The 17,633-nt window shown below is 37.4% G+C and overlaps 1 protein-coding gene across 3 annotated transcripts in view; it reads left to right on the forward strand.

The window, feature by feature from the left end:
* Positions 1-3,505: 3,505 nt before the first annotated feature.
* Positions 3,506-17,633, forward strand: part of LOC124615441 — a 79,116-nt gene continuing 64,988 nt past the window's right edge. For 2 of the 3 annotated variants that reach the window (XM_047143329.1, XM_047143330.1), the window contains exon 1: positions 3,506-3,764. In XM_047143329.1, coding sequence (XP_046999285.1) covers positions 3,611-3,764 — 154 coding nt within the window. In that variant the 5' untranslated portion in view covers positions 3,506-3,610. The remainder of the gene's footprint in view (positions 3,765-17,633) is intronic. The other variant, XM_047143331.1, reaches the window with a different exon arrangement.

Here is a 17,633-nt window from a genome sequence, read left to right on the forward strand (position 1 = left end):
TTCTATGGACACCTATACAGAATGCCATCACACAGGCTGACCAAACAGATCTTTGACTGGGCAACCACTAGAAACAACAAATGGGTGGCAGAGGTAGAAAACGACCTGAACCAGCTCAACATAACAGCAGACACAATAAACGACAGAATAAAGTTCAGAAACATCATTAAGAAAAGTAAACGACATGAGATACAATGCGACAAACGAACAGGCATAAAATGGACTGAAGAACGCAAGCAAGATCACAGCCAGAAGATGAAAGAAATATGGGCAACCAAAAAGGCAATCAAGATGAAGCCGAAGACACAAAGCCGACAAGAAGCATGGACAGAGGACCGGAAACAGAAACACAGCGAGCGAATGAGGGAAGTTTGGGCAGCGAGGAAGGCAGCAAAAGGAACTGGCCATGTAGTTTAGTCCAAACGCGCTCTTTAAGGGCAAAACACCAATAATAATAATTATATATATATATATATAAAAACAAAGATGATGAGACTTACCAAACAAAAGCGCTGGAAGGTCGATAGACACACAAACAAACACAAACATACACGCAAAATTCAAGCTTTCGCAACAAACAGTTGCTTCATCAGGAAGGAGGGAAGGAGAGGGAAAGACGAAAGGATGTGGGTTTTAAGGGAGAGGGTAAGGAGTCATTCCAATCCCAGGAGCGGAAAGACTTACCTTAGGGGGAAAAAAGGACGGGTATACACTCGCACACACACATATCCATCCACACATACACAGTTTGTTGCGAAAGCTTGAATTTTGTGTGTATGTTTGTGTTTGTTTGTGTGTCTATCGACCTGCCAGTGCTTTTGTTTGGTAAGTCTCATCATCTTTCTTTTTAGGTACATTTTTCCCACATGGAATGTTTCCCTCTATATATATATATATATATATATATATATATATATATATATATATATATATATGTATATATATATCAAATTTTACTGTCTGTCAGACATTCAGACATTTTATATCACTGGGTCAATGATTAACAATTTTTGTTGCAGCATTGTGCACTCCTCTTTGTGCTAAAGGCATCCTTAACATGGAGTAAAGAATGTCATTTTTCCTTCTGGTATTGTAATTATATACCTCATTGTTCCTCTGGAACTGTAGTGGATTATTTACAATACACTTCATGAGGGAATAAATATATTTTGAAGCAGTAGTCAGAATGCCCAACTCCTAAAACAGATGAGTACAAAATAATTATGGATGAGCACCAAGTGTTATCCTCACAGCATGGTTTTGCATAACAGAGACTTTCTTAATGATGAGTTACCCCAGAACATTATTCTGCATGACATTATTGAATGAAAATATGCAAAATGTGTCAGCTTACTGATTTGTCTCTCCCAAGATTTGCAATGATTCTAAGTGTAAATGTGGCTGAACCAAGCTGCTTTAGAAGTTCCAAAGTGTGTTTTTTCCTGTTTAAATTGTCAAAATATGGATCCCTAAAAATTTTGAAGTGTCCACCCTATTTATTATTTCCTCATCCTGTGTTAAACTTATAATTGGTGTAGTACCTCTAAATGTGCAGAACTGAATATGTTGGGTCTTTTTAAAATTGAGGATGACACCACTTGCAGAAAGCCAATCAAAGATAGTTTTAAAAATTTGTTTACCATTTCTTCTGTTTCTGTATGTGTGCTTGGACTGATTACAATACTAGTGTCATCTGCAAAAAGAACTAATTCTGCTTGTTGTATACTAGATGGAAGATCGTTTACACATATGAAGAACAGCAGTGGACCTAAGATGGAACCTTCTTTCCAGTCAGAATTATGTGCCTGGACTACATTGCTTGAATTACTAAGTACAACTTTCTGCATTCTTTTGGCTGAATATGACATTATCCATTGATTGGCTATACCATCAGTTCCATAAAATGTTAATTTATCTAGGAGAATACTGTGATTCACACAGCCAAATGCCTTAGAGGGGTTGCAGAAAATACCATAAATACTTTTTTATTATTTAATGCTTCTAAAATCTGGTTATCGAACATGTAAATGGCATTCTCTTTAGAGCAACCCTTCTGAAACCCGAATTGTAATTTCCTAAGGCTAATATTGTTGTAGAGGTGAGATACTATTCTAGAATACATCGCCTTCTCAAAAATTTCGGGGAATGATGTCAGAAATGAGACAGGTCGTAATTATTGATATTTCGCTTATCACCCTTCTTAAAGACAGGTTCAGCAACGGCATATTTCAGTCTACCTGACAAAATGCCTTGAATTACTGATGCATTACATATTTCAAATAAGACTGGACCTATTACGTGGGAATAAATGTTTAGTACTGTACTGGAAACACCAGGAAAACTAGATGAGCTTTTATTTTTGAAATAATGTGTAACTTTCTTAATTTCAGAAAGAGAAGTTGGTGATATATTCATATGGCTGGATTTTATGAAAGTTACAGTTTCAATGCTGTTATGATTTTGCTCGTGCACTATTTGTCCCTATGCTTTCTACTATGTTTGAGAAATGATTATTAATTACTTGTTACCTGTGACTCATCTCTTGTAGCCCTTCTACTCAATTCAAGAGTGCTGTTGTGTTGGTTTGTGGCTGGTTGTCTTGTCTCTCACTTAACTATATTCCATACAGCCTCAGGTCTGTTGTCGGAAGTACTGTTTTCTGACATATGAGCATGTTCTTTGAATTTTTAATAACTTTTCTTAGTAATATTGAGTATTTTTTATAGTGCACAACTACTGCAGGATCGCTACTTGTTCTTGCTGCCGTATTCGGCTTTCGTCATACAGGGTAAGTAACATAATATACTAGAATGAGATTTTCACTCTGTAGCGGAGTGTGCACTGAAATGAAACTTTCGGGCAAATTAAAACTGTGTGCCAGACCAAGACTTGCCAGAAAGTTTCATATATGCGAACACTCCGCTCCGGAATGCAAGGTTCGCAGGAGAGCTTCTGTGACGTTCGGGAGGTAGGATACGAGATACTGGCGCAATTGAAGTAGTGAGGATGGGGCGTGAGTCGTGTTTGGGTAGCTAAGATGGTAGAGCACTTGCCCGCGAACGGCAAAGGTCCCGAGTTCGAGTCTTGGTCCGGCACACAGTTTTAATCTGCCAGGAAGTTTCAACATAATAAACTGCTGAAAAGTACCTATTTCGATCCTCTGGTGGTTTGGAGTACCAGATGAATTGATAGAAAGAAGCTAAGCGAGATGGATGAATGTTGCAGCAAAGGGATCCTGTAGAGATTTGCAGTGCTTTACTGTTATGTCTTACAACTGTTTTTGAACTGTCATGCCAGCTGGTATGACAATGAATCAAGTCAGTCGCCTGGCAGATGGATAATTAGAGTAAGCAAGTGAAAGTTTTCGTTGTCTGTGGAAAATCAGACAAATACATGTTTCATCTCCGCATTTTAACTCAAAAATTGACTGCAATGTGATTTGACGTTTAATTATATAATCGATACTTTGTGTTTAGTATTAGCTGCGAACTGTTGGAGAGGATCTTTGGTTTTGGTATACCGCAACCGCAGTGAAGTTTAACAACAAAGTGTGGTGGTTGTGTCATGTAATCTGGGAAAGCTTTGAATAAGACGTAGTGTTTTAGAGAAAATGGTTGACGCTTTTGTTTTTCGTGCCATACCTGTTTATCACGCTCAGATTGGAATTAATGATACTCCAATTACGAGAGCTCTTGAAGAAGGGCAGTTTAAACTTGCCCAACAACTTATTCTCGAAAATACGGACCGCAGCTATCTTGATGAAGGTATTGTTTGAAAAATACTTGTCTCATTTGTATGTCAATATAGCATGCAAACCAGTTCACTTTGTTGTCATACTGGTGTTTGTTGATCAACACAACAATCACGCCGTTTTGCAGTTTGTATTCTGTGAGTTGAACTGTGTTTTGTTGGTACAAATTTCTGCTAGGCTTTAAATTTAGAGTAGGAACTATTACTGCCCAACATTATGTCCGCTCGGTTTTTCGTAGATCCCAGTTATATTCTACTGTGTAACGTTTAGAGTGTACGAACTATATTAGTTATTACGATGCTTTGTAAGTAAACGCGGACACATCTTAGTCTTAGATTGTAATACAAAGTATTTTACGGTTTTTAAATACAGTTTATAGTGTGATGATATCAACGTGAAGCTGTCATTTCTAATTGTCACTTATTGCTACGTACCTAGTCACTACATGGGCACATTGATATTTATTATAAAACAACAATTAGCACTATGTGAACAGAAACATTGGTAGGCCTACTTGTTATTCAGCTATAAAAATCTTCTGTTCTGGATATTAGATAATCAAAGTTTTATGAAGCTGAACAAAGTAAGTTTTGTAATCGCCTATTGAATTTATGATGATGCTCAGTTTATTCTTTTTATGACTGATTGGCTGTTGCTGAAGGCATTTGCACCAAAATACAGAACACCTCTCTGAGCCCTACAGAGTAAAGAAGTTTTTTTTTTTTTTAAAAAAAAAAAATTACAGTGATTGTGGAAACAACATTACGTCTGATACTGCTTTTTATTAGTTGCAGCAAGTATCGCTAAGAAAAGATTGTGCTGGGAAATGAGTGAGAGATTTTCTAGATCTTTTAAGGGGCAGCTTATGATTCGTGGCTGTGTACTGTATACAACATACTTACAGCTTGTACTGAAAGCTAAATCAGTTTTCTTTGCTTTAGTTACATTCCTCCAGAAAATAATTCCATAAAACAGGGAGTGAAGGCATGTCAAATGGCCAGCTCCTTGGCCTGCAGGTAAGCATAATATGCTTCACAGTGCTGCAGTGTGATTTGAAATAAGCTACATGATTAGGTTTTGTAGATGTTAGCTTCATTTTCAGCTGGATAGGAAGGTACTTCACTTTTGATATAAAAGATGGGAGCTGTTAAAGGAAAATATAGTCTTTTTCCCCTTTCATTGCTTTTCTCACTGCATTGTGTTTTGAAGTAAGCTACATAATTAGCCAGAGTGCAATTTTCACTCTGCAGTGGAGAGTGCACTGATATGAAACTTCCTGGCAGATGAAAACTGTGTGCTGGACCGAGACTCGAACTAAGTGCACAGAAGAGTATACTTGCTATTAAAACACACATTGCTGTCATTTTCATTGTTTTACCATCAAGCAAAACTGAGTAACTAGCTGTGTTACAATAGATATATGACTGACAGGTATTTCATACGTCTGTACTTTGCAAACCATAGTGAAGTGCATGGAAGAGCATACTCCCTATTAAAACACACATTGGTGCTTTTTATTGTTGCTTTTGCATGGGAAGAGTGTATGATGTTTCAGATGACTGTGTGTGTACTGTAATTGTCCTACAGCAGTGACTTATAAGGGGTTGTAAAGAGAGTACTATTTATAAGCTAACCCCTGGTAGGCTATTAAAAATTCTTTCAGCTTTATGGAGCTTGTGTGGTTGAAAATGAAGAGTTTGAAGGTTGTGCTACATCAGTCATCTCTTTGCTTATTGGTTTTGCCATAGAGAGATTAGGTTACATAAATTTTGTGCTCCACAGACACCAAGATGTCAAACTGATGTTCAAAAGCTGAAAGAATGGTATCAGTCTTGGCATTCTTATAGTGCAATCTTGGAGAGAAGGAGGGAACCCTGAGCAGAATCATAACTGGGAGTGAGACATGGGCAGTTTATGTGTATTCTTGAAACTGTTCTTCCAAAACTCTGAAGATCAAACTGAAACAAACAGTGTGGGATGATTACCAAAGGAACCACACTCTTGTATGACAGTGTGCAACCCTATACTGTAAATTGAACAAAGGAAAAACAAGTGTTTCTCAACATTCTCTCTATAGTTCGAACTTGGTACCAAGCAGGCTACGTATCTTCCCCAAGATGAAGGCCTGGCTGGCAGGAATGCAGTCTGCAACTGGCCCAAGCATCAGGTGCCACCATTCTTTGACGAAGGAATAAGGAAACTGATGGGTGGTGACTGTGTGAAATAATGTCAGGTTTTAAGTACATATTGTGCAGGCATAAAAATAAATTTTATCAAGTTTTTTTTAAAACAACCAGTTGGAGGTTAATTTATAAATAGCCCTCATATATTCCTAAGTTCCTCACTTAATGCTAGTTCTTGAAACTTCTTAAAGTAGACTTTTGTGGGATAGTGTTATCTTTATTTCAAGCATCTGAAGGTTCAGATTTTTCAGTATTTCTGTGATCAAATTTGCCACTATTAGTGCTGTCCACTATTGTTTGTATTCAATGGCCCTGTTAGTCCTATTTGATATGGATCCCACACACTTCAACAATATTGTAAGACAAGTTGCACAAGTATTTTGTAAGTAGCCTCCTTTGTAGAAGCCATGTTGAAGAAAGCCAGATATACATACCTTTTATAAATTTAGAGAAAGCTTATGACAATATTGACTGGACTATACTCTTTGACATTTTGGAGGTATCGGGGATAAAATACTGAGAGCAAAAGGTTATTTTCAGTTGGTACAGAAATCAGACTGCAGTTTTAAGAACTGAAGGGCATGAAAGGGAAGTGGTAGTTCAGAAGAAAGTGAGACAGGGTTGTAGCCTACACACAGTGTTATTCAATTTCTACATTGGACAAGAAAACAAGGGTAAGTTTGGAAACTTTGTGGTGTACCAATGACATTGTAATTGTGTCAGAGACAGAGAACGACTTAAAAGAGTAGTTGAACAGAAGGGATAGTGTCCGAAAAGAATACTATTAGGACAGTGAAATAGCTGAATTAGAAAAGATATAAAATGCTGTTTGAAAATAACAAGAAAAGCATTCCTGAAGAAGAGAAATTTGTTAACATTTAATATAAATTAAAATTCAGTAAGTTCTTCTGAAGGTATTTGTGTTACTGTAGCCGTATAAGGAAATGAAACATAGTCAATAAGCAGGTCAGGCAAGAAGGGATAGAAGCTTTTGAAATGTGGTGCTAAAGAAGAATGCTGAAGATTGGATCTTGATTCTTACTCAGCAGTCCACAATACAACACTTGGTGGAGGCCAAATGGATTAATCCATAGACTGAATAACTTATGAGGAGGTATTAAATCAAATTGGGGGAAAAAAGAAAATTATAGCACAATTTGACTTTAAGAAAGGAATGTTCATAGGGGACATTCTAAGGACAGCGTACTTTGCCTTTTTTCAATCTGTTTTAAGGTATGGGTTAATACTCTGGGGAAACAGCAGAAAAATAAATGAAATTATGGTGATCCAGAAGAAAGCAATCAGAGTAATGGCTAAGGTAGATAATAGAACACATTGTAAACCATTGTTCACTAAATATAGAATTTTAACAGTAATTAATTTATATATTCTTGACAGTGTTAACTACATACTTGCTGAACTACCTAATTTAACTGTAACAAATGAAAGACATGGCTACTATACAAGAACGTGTACTTCTCTGCTGTTGCCACAAAATAGATTAGCCAAAACTAACAATAGTCATAAACATATGGCAATTAAAATATATAACAAATTGTCTAAAAATGGGTCAATCAAGCCTGACAAATTATTTAAAGACAATGTTCATAACTTCTTGTTAACCAATCCATTCTATTCATTAGAAGAATTTTTAGAAATGCCTAATATCAACTTAAATGTGTAACAAAAATTTTTTGTAAAATTAATAGGTTAAGTGAACTGACGAAGTCTATTGCATGTAACAATGCTGAATGACTAATAAAGAATCTGAATCTGATATTAATTACTTTAGTAATGGAGGTAAGTTGGTGCATGTGGCTGAGGGGTAAAAATTGTAGAGGATGGCCTAAGCATGAATATAGTAAGCAGATTCTGATGAATGTAGGTACTTATACTTTACACGATCAGGCCCAATGAACTGCATGCTGCTTTAAGAGATTGCCTCCACATCAGCCTGTCTTCAGCTCCTTTCTGCCATCCTTCCAGCAGTCCCACTCTCTGAAGGACTTTGGATATGCAGTCACTCCATCAAGTTCTAGGGGTCAATCCATAGGAAGTGGTCCAATGACGGTTTCTTCACTATTTTTAAATATTTTAATTTTTTATATGTGATTACCCTATATTTGAGAAGTTCAAAACAGTTGTTTAAAATAAATTATCTTGCACCTTTACTATATGGCAGCCATTTTTATTTGTAGGCGTGCGACAATTTTTCAGTCTGGAGACATTAGCGAAAATTTGAATATCTCTGCACTGGTCCTCTACAACATTGTTTGTTACACAAAATACCCTAAATTCAAAAATAACCAGTCAAATTGACCTGCAAGTTTGGTGTCCAAATTTTCAAAACTCCACTTTTTAGGGCCACAAATAACAAAGAAGGAGTGATTTATGAGAGTCTAAGATATCATACACTACTAGCCTCATATAGAGCAAGAACACTTCCAAATGTTTCCTAAATTTTTTATGAATTTTTGAAATTTGAAAATTTTTATTTATTGTTAAGTTGGGGTTAGTTATCGCAGGTGGAACTGAATATAAAATTATGATTTTTGCAGTTTGAACACCTATATGATAGCAATGTACTGTAAAAATTTCAACATTTATATCTGACTGTGAACAAAGATATGAATTTTTGAAAATGAGGAAATAATTCACATTACTCGACAACTGATCTTATGGCTGTTGCCTGTTTAAATGGTTTATTGTTTCATTCTAATAAAATTTAATTGTGACATATATTTAGTTAACACTATTTTTAACTGTGCAATATTAAACAATAGGAGCTTTCGCTTTTGTTCTATGGTAATAAAAATTCCCAGTTACATTTAGGTTTATTGTCAATAAAGAAGTTAATTATTGCTGGGTGTGGCATGGTAGAAGTAAATTATTGCTGAGTGTGGCATTGTTGTAGTCAGTTTGTTCTGAAACCTCTGTTAGAGTGGATGTACATACTTCATCGAGAGTGTAGAATGTGTTATGTGCTTCGTTCTGTGTGTAATTTGTAATTAATTTTGAGAGATTAACTGGAATGCAATAACGTGGATGAACACTGCTCTGTTGGACAGATAGCAAGTGAAGTGTGTCACAAAACAGTTTACAGTTCAGTTTCAAAAAACTTGTCCTTCTTATGTGAGAGTGAAACAGCTTCCCAAGTGAAGTGTAATGTGATTCCTGGAAATTCCCTGTGCCCAAATTGTTACTCAAAAATATTTGTTATGAATCCAGAACCAGAATCATGTAACCTTGTTAATGACATTTATATTCCTAATGAGGAAGCCGTTAGCATATGGATTTTGCTTGTTCTAAGTTAGACATATCTCCTACTTCGAAAATAATAAAATTAAGTAGCAGAAAAAGAAAAGCTGCTATTGAAAATAAGGTACAACAAATTTCAGACAAAATTAGAAAAGACTTGGAATCATGCTTTAATAATACAGATACCAACATTATTTCTAAAGAAGAAAAAAACCTACCACCAGTATCATCTGACACTGAATATTTGAGCTTAATAGAGAAATTAAAAATTAAGTGTTCAGTGACATCTAAAGAAGAAAATGTTAAAATTTTAAGTTTGCCCCCTGACTCATGGTCAAGAGAAAATATAGTTCACTAATTCAACGTTTCTCATTGTTTGGTTAAACTAAACTGAAAATTAGTGAAAGAGCAAGGCATTCTTCCAGTTTTAAAAAAGAAGAAAGGAGTAGGTATAAGTGAAGAAACAATTAAAAAGATCCAGCAGTTTTTTTGAAGATGATGGAAATAGTAGAATGTGCCCAGGTTGCAAAGATAGCAAGAGACTTGTTACAAATGGAGTTAAAGTAACAAAGCAGAAACAACTAGTGCTGTCAAATTTAAATTAACTGTATGTAGCTTTCAAAAATTCTCATCCTGAATGCAAAATTGGAAGGTCAAAATTTTGTGACATCTCCCCTAAGTGGTGTATTTTGGCTGGATCCTCAGGGTCACACTCCGTATGTGTTTGTTTATAACATCAAAATGTCAAACTGATGATTGCAAGTGCAAAACAATGGTCTGTGGCACTAACAGTTATGACTGCATGATGAGTTTGTGTAATAAATGCCCTGGTAAGGAAACCATTAATGAATTGTTTCACGAATATGATGATGAGATGCCAGACAGTATTACCTTCAAACAGTGGGTCACAACTGACAGGACAGAAATGACAACAGTGGTTAAATCTCAGGAAGAGTACTTGGAATCTTTAATTGATAACTTACAAAAACTCAAAAGTCTACACTATGTTTCTAAAATCCAAAGTAAGTTTTTGAATTTTTGATGGACAAAAAAGCACAACTTCATGAAACTGAATGCATAGTGCTAGCTGATTTTGCAGAAAATTTTACATTTGTGATTCAGGATGCAATACAAGGGTACCACTGGGTCAATGACCAGGCAACAGTGCATCCACTTATTCTCTATTTTAAAAATGAGAAACATGAAGTTTGCAGTTCTTCAATTTGCTTTGTAAGTGACTACTTGAAGCACAACACTTTGGCTGTACATGTGTTTCAAAAGTATGTAATAAATTTCATAAGAGAAAATTTTCCCAAGGTTGAGAAGCAGATATACTTTTCAGATGGAAGTGATAGTCAGTAGAAGAACAAAAAGATTTTTTCAAATCGGTGCAACCACAAAATAGACTTATGGGTTGGAGGCTGAATGGCACTTTTTTGCATCTTGCCATGGTAAAAATGCGTGTGATGGAGTAGAAGGTACAACCAAACGTGAAGTAAGTAAAGCCAGCCTACAAAGATCAACCATAGACCAAATTCTCACAGAACAGGACATGTATGTCTTTTGCAAGGATAATATTCACTTCAAACCAGATTTGAAAACTGTATAGCAATAAAAGGAACAAGGCATTTCCACAAATTCCTTGGCATTGCAGAAAACTTAGTTCAATTCTGTGTAATACCAAAAACCGGAATTTATGAGGATCATTATGTCAGTAAAATTACATCTCTATCTTTAACGTTGAATGGCATAGTGGCATGTGTGTATGATGGACAGTGGTGGCTTGCAGAGGTTGAAAGAATAAGTTTGGAAAACAATGATGTTTTGTGCATATTTACCACCCTGCTGGCCCAAGAACATCATTCAAGAAATCTCCTAGTGACATAATTTGGATACTAATGAAAAATGTTTTAAGGAGACGTTCAGTGCTTGAACTTACCCCAGCAACTGGGAGGTCTTATTCTATATCACAGAAGCTGTCTGAAGAAATAAGTGTTCTTAACATTCACCACCAGGTTTAGGAACAGTTGCATCTCAAAGAGCGTTAATTGAAAATATTTATTTTAAGTAGCCTATGTCAAAATAATATAAATGTAAATTTCAGAGAGGTTTCACTTTTTGTATATAATTCAGTACCTTACTTCAGTAATAATTGATTATATCCCACCAATATCACACATGAATAGGCAACAGCCATAATATCAGTTGTAGAGTAATGTGAATTATCTCCTCATTTTCAAAAATTCATACCTTTGTTCACAGTCAAATGTCAATGTTGAAGCTTTTTTGATACGTTGTTATCATATAGGTGTACAAACTATGCAAAAATCATATTTTGATATTCAGTCCCAGCTGAGATAACTGACCCTAAACTTTATAATAAACGAAAATTTTCAAATTTCAAAAATTCATAAAAAATTAAGGAAACATTTGGAAGTGTTCTTGCTCTATATGAGGCTAGTAGTGTATGATATCTAACTATAGGTAAAAAAATAGACTCTCATAAAGCACTCCTTGTGGATTTATGAAAATTTGGATACCAAACTTTGAGGGTTATTTTGGCTGGTTATTTTTGAGTTTAGGGTATTTTGTGTATTAGACAATGTTGTGGAGGACACTTTTCTAAAAACAGTCATGTCAGTTGCAATGTTGTAAGTTAACCCAGTGCAGAGATATTCATATTTTTGCTAACGTCTCTAAACTGAAACATCATTGCGCACTTACAAACAAAAATGGCTGCCATTCAGTAAAGGTGAAAGGTAAGTTAAAAAAAACTGTTTTGAACTTCTCAATTATAGGATAATCACATATAAAATTTTGAAAACTGATCAAGCAACCAACTTAATTTTTATTGGACCACTTCATTTGGATTGACCCCTAGGTCTTCCTATGGGCCTTCTGGTGGTTGGCTTGGTGTTGAGTACAGTTTTCGGCCATCCGTTGTCCTGCATTCGAGCAACATGCCCTGCCAACTGGAGTCATCATGTCTTCATTATAGCCATGGTGTTTGGCTCTTTGTAAATATCATACAACTCTGTATTGTGACAAATCCTCCGTTTTTCAGTCTTGTTATCATAAAATGGTCCAAAAATCTTCCGAAGGACTTTCCTTCCAAATATCATCAGTCTGTTCAGATCCTGCTTGGTTGTACTCCAGGTGACTCATCCATATAATACTACTGGCTGTAGGAGTGTTTTGTAGTTGTTTATTTTGAAATGTCTTGACAAACTTCTGGTTTTGAGGAAAGCATTAAGGCCATGGTAACAGGCATTAAGGCCTGTAGGCTTGCCTGTATTTCTAGTTTACTGGATAGTTCATCTCTAAATACTGCGCCTAGATATTTGAACTCCCTGACTTGACGACACGAAGTCTCAGTTGTATGTAAGGGTGGAAGTGGTTCTTGAGTTTCTTTATGTCTACGGTGTAGAACCATGTATTCCGTCTTGTCACAATTGGTTTGAAGTCCAATTTTCCTTGCTGTTGTTTCCAGAATGTCAGTCATTTCCCGTAATTCTTCTTGTGACCCAGATAGTAGCACTATATCATCGGTATATGCAAGGTACTTGATGTTCACATCCCCGGTCTGGACTCCTCTGAGTTCATTAGATGACATCTCTCGCATTATCTTGTCTGATGCGAGACTGAAAAGAACAGGTGATAGTCCATCACCCTGCCATAGCTCAGTTTTTATTTTGAATGCTTCAGTCACCTTATTTCCAATTTTTTCCTTTGCTGTAGTATACATCAGGCAGGCCTTTGTGAAGCTTCCCAGTTTCTTGGCAAAAACAAACTCTTCCAGACACCTCTGCATACTTTCCCGATGAATGCAGTCGTATGCTTTTCTGAAGTCAATAGACAGCATGTGTAGTTCTTGGACAAACACCCACCTTTTTTCTACGATCTGGCGTAGGACAAAGATTTGGTCGCTAGTAGATCTCCCATGTCGAAATCCTTCATGATATTCTCCAATAATGGTGTGTGCCAATTGTTGGGTTCAGTCTAGGAGACAGTTTGAGTTTTTTATAACAAATATTGAGCAGATCGATACCATGTTAGTTTTCACATGCCATTCGGTCACTCTTCTTGTGAATGGGACAGATTAGTGCATTCTTTCAGTCTTCTGGAAAGTTTTCAGTGTTCCAAATGGTCTCTATTAATTTGTGAATCCTTGTGACAAGGTATTCACCCCATTCCTGAATTATTTCAGCATGGATGCCATCTTCTCCTGGGCTTCTGTCCTTTTCAAGCCATTTTATCTGCTTCCTGATCTCTTCTACAGTTGGCGGTAGGTATTCAGGGTGTGTTGTCTGTGGTAGGGGGAAGTTAAAGAGTGTCATTGGGTCTTCACAATTTAACAAGTCACTGACATATTCTTCCCATATCTTTGCAATTTGATATTCATTTGTTAGCATCTCTCCTTTGGCATTTTTTATGAATTTCTCTGTGGGTTTATAGGTTTTCCTCAGATAATTGACCTTGCTGTACATGTTCCTCATCCTACTTCCCTGGAAGTCTTCTTCTGCTTCTGTAATAGCCCCACTCACAGACTTCCTCTTTTCTCTCTGCAAAGCGGCTTGTGTTTTTCTTCAGACTGTCAGATTCTGCCTTACTGCTCTGATCAGTTGCTGACTGTAACCACTTGTCACAGGCTTCTTTTCTCCTGATGACCCCCTGTTCACAGACCTCATTGAACCATTTCTTCTACCTTGCCACTGTTTTTCCAGTGACTGCTCCTGCAGCCTTTGTAACCACATTTCTAATTTCTTCCCTTTGCTGATTTACACCTGAGTCCTCTGTTTCTGGCAGTACTGTTAAAACGATTCCTAATCTCAACTTGAAGTTCATTTCTGGTTTCTTCCTGTGCTACTTTTTCTACTTCTAACCATGCCACTTTCTTTAGTTTACTTCTTTGGTTTGGTTTCAGGGTGACTATGAGTTGACTTTTAACCAAGAAATGGTCCGAACCATACTCAGCCCCCTGGGAATTTCTTACATCCATAATCCAATTCCTGGCTTCTGCGTTGATTGCTATGTGGTCTATTTGGTTGACTGTTTCTCCATCTGGGTATACCCATGTTCCTTTGTGCACCTGTCTATCTGGAAAGTTAGTGCTACTGATAAACATGCCCTTGGACGTAGCAAAGATAATTAGGCTTAGTCCATTGTCGTTGCTATTTTCATACTGACTATGAAGGCCTATTGTGGGTGTAAAGCTTGTCTCCTTTCCAGTCTTGGCATTAAAATCATCAATGAGAATTCTGCAGCTGTTTTTGGGGATGGAATCCATAACATCCTCCAGCCCTGCATAGAATATATCCTTTACTTGATCTTCACTTTCTTCTGTTGGTGCATGACACTTCACAAAGGTAAGTTGGTAGGCTTTCACTGATAAAGCTAGAACTGAGATTCTTGGGTTCACTGCAGTAAAATTCTTTACCATAGGCACAATGTATTTGTTAACGCAGAAACCAGTTCCAAAACTGTGCTTGACTTCTTCCCCATAGAATAGTGTGTAATTTTCTTTGTTTAGTGTCCCGGTACTTTCCCATCGAACTTCCTGCAGGGCAACCACTGACGTGTTCTGCTTTTCCAATTCTCTAACTAAAGTTATTGCTGCCCCAGGTTTGTACAGGGACTGTACATTCCATATTTCAAATCATAGCCCTTTTCTATGCTTAGTCCGTTGTATTGGGTGTCTGTTCTGTGTCAGAGGCTTCTCTCTAGCTTTCGTAACATGACTGGTTTTATGAGGTGGGGTTGTTAGACCCACGCCCAACCCCCAGTCTGGAGGACCAAGGTAAGTCTGGATCATCACCTTCAACCTGTCCAGCTCTGGAGGCCCTACCGGTAGCTAAACTACCGCAGGCATAGTTCTCAGGATCATTTGACCACACAAGCCCCACGACCATGACAACGTAAGGATACCATTGGGGGGGAGGGGGGATGAATGTAGGTTGTTGCAATATTTATTCAGGGATGAAGAGGCTTTTCACGCAGGATAGAGTACCATGCATAGCTACATCAAACCACTGTTCAGACTGAAGACCACAATAACCAAAACAATTATTTCTTGCATATATGCTTAACTTTTTTTAATTTTATTTATTCGTGATTATCTGACAGCCAGTGGCATTGCCACAGAGGTAACGTCGGTTCCCCTCGGATCGCCGAAGTTAAGTGCTGTCGGGGTTGGCTAGTACATGGATGGGTCACTGTCTGGGTCTGCCGAGTGCTGTTGGCAAGCAGGGTGCACTTCAGCCCTTGCAAGGCCAATTAGGGAGTAGCAGCACTGGTCCAAAAACTGACAATGGCCAGGAGAGCAGTATGCTGACCACATGCCTCTCTGTATCAGCATCTGGTGATGCCTAAAGGTTGAGGATGACATGGCGGCCAGTTGTATCCGCATCTGGTGATGCCTAAGGGTTGAGGATGACGTGGCGGGCAGTCAATACCAATGGGCTGTCAAAGTCTGTTTGTTTTATGATAATCTCACGGTACTGTCTTGCATTGCCAAATTACATTTTTTATTTGACTGTATGACAGGTGTCAGTTCACTTCAGCAAAAATATTGTGGTACCTTTTCTATTTCTGATAGACCAACAACTTATCTGTAAGAAGTAGATTTTCTGACAGAAATAAATTGCTAGAAGGATGAGAAAATTACTAAAATATTTCCTTTCTTTCTGTGAGTGAACATGTATAAGAAGAGGAGATAGCAGATAAACTTTTGGTCGTAAGACTACCAAACAGGGCATCCAGTAAGGCTGAAGATCTCCTGTAGAAATGTGTTAGCATTTCAGATTCAGCAACTAAAACAGTAGGCCTAAGCTTAACATCTTGAGAAGTTACTCAGCTTGCCTGGACATGTAGTATCACTTTGAAGATGTTATTTGTTAGTAAAGTTTTCAATCCGAAGACTACTTGGATGCAGCTTTCCATGCTAGCATGCTAGCTCTTCATCTGTGCATAAGTATAACAACCTACTTCTATTTGAACATGCATTTGGTATTCAGGTCTTGCATGTCCCTCTACAGTCCCCCCCCCCCCCCCCCATTTGTTCCATCATGAAATTGACAGTTTCTTTTCACCTCACATACTATCAAGTGATCCCTTCTCTTGCTGTAGTTGTGCCTTTCTTTTCTTTTCGGTTTTTTTGTTCTCAGTTTTGTTTGTAATCCGATGTACCCATCTAATGTTCAACTTTCTTCTATTGTACCACATTTCAAAGGCTTCTGTCCTCTTCTTGTCAGAACTGCTTATTGTCCATGTCTTACTTTCATACAAGGCTATGCTCAACACTAATACTGTGATGATATAATGAAGAGGAAAGCCACTCAGCTGGTAAGCAGCTCAGGACATAATTCAGGCCATATTCTGCCAGACAAGTGAAATATTGCTGATCAACCATATGTATTGTTCATTAGGTAATGTAAATTTTCAGAATATACTGTAAAAGCCCAATTGAAGTCCAGTGGGACTTACATCTTACTGTTTTTCAAAAACAAACAGTAAGGGCAAACAATCCAATACATGTCTTCCATGAGAAATTCCTTCAGGCCAGAACCCAAACATTCAGCAGTGAGTTTCAAGAATAAGTTAAATGAAATCAGTCATGAAAGTGTTAAATGTATGAAGGAGGAAAACCACTTCAGAAACTACTGGTACTTAAAAAAGCTGCAAGAAAATCAGAGATTTCTTTTTGTGATAACACATTAACATTATTATATTAAAAAAAACTCAATATGAGAATCTAAAAATGTCATTTCACTCAGGTATTTGTATGGGTTGTGTGATTCTCATTGTGAATACTTGATATTGTAATTGTAGCACAACTGACTACGTTCGTGCATTTTGTAAATCACAGTTTTACATTTCTGAGCATTTAAAGGAAGTTGTCAAGTTTGCGCCGTGCAGCTCTTTGGATAGACGGAGTAAAGATTCAGTGGGAACGCTGAACTTTTTCTGTTACAGAAAGTGTGGCCCCCATCACAGCCTTCACCAAAGTAGGTGTAGGCATTCTAAATATGTGCATCAAGTACACCTGCCAGGCCCACTACTTTAATTTCATGTGTGGCAGCTTTGTCACATGTGTTCCAGGGCTATAAATTTGCTGGCAGTTCCCAATAAACTTGTCAAGTATCCAGAATCACTCTGCAGCGGAGTGTGCACTGATATGAAACTTCCTGCCAGATTAAAACTGTGTGCCGGGAGACTCAAACTCGGGACTTTTGCCTTTCGCTGTACCTTGTCAAGTATGTCCATATTGGCAGCAGCTGGGTCATATTTCTCCCTCTGTTTCCTCCCGCCCGATTCATCGAATCGAAATGCTGTAAGCAATATTCCTGTCTTATCTGCCAGAATTGATGTGTAAATAATTGGCCCCCAAGACCAAAGGGGAAAAGAACGAGGTCATAAGCTCCCTTGAAGATTTGAATATACTG

Source organism: Schistocerca americana, chromosome 5, assembly GCF_021461395.2.
Source record: "Schistocerca americana isolate TAMUIC-IGC-003095 chromosome 5, iqSchAmer2.1, whole genome shotgun sequence".
Taxonomy (NCBI): Eukaryota; Metazoa; Arthropoda; class Insecta; order Orthoptera; family Acrididae; genus Schistocerca; species Schistocerca americana.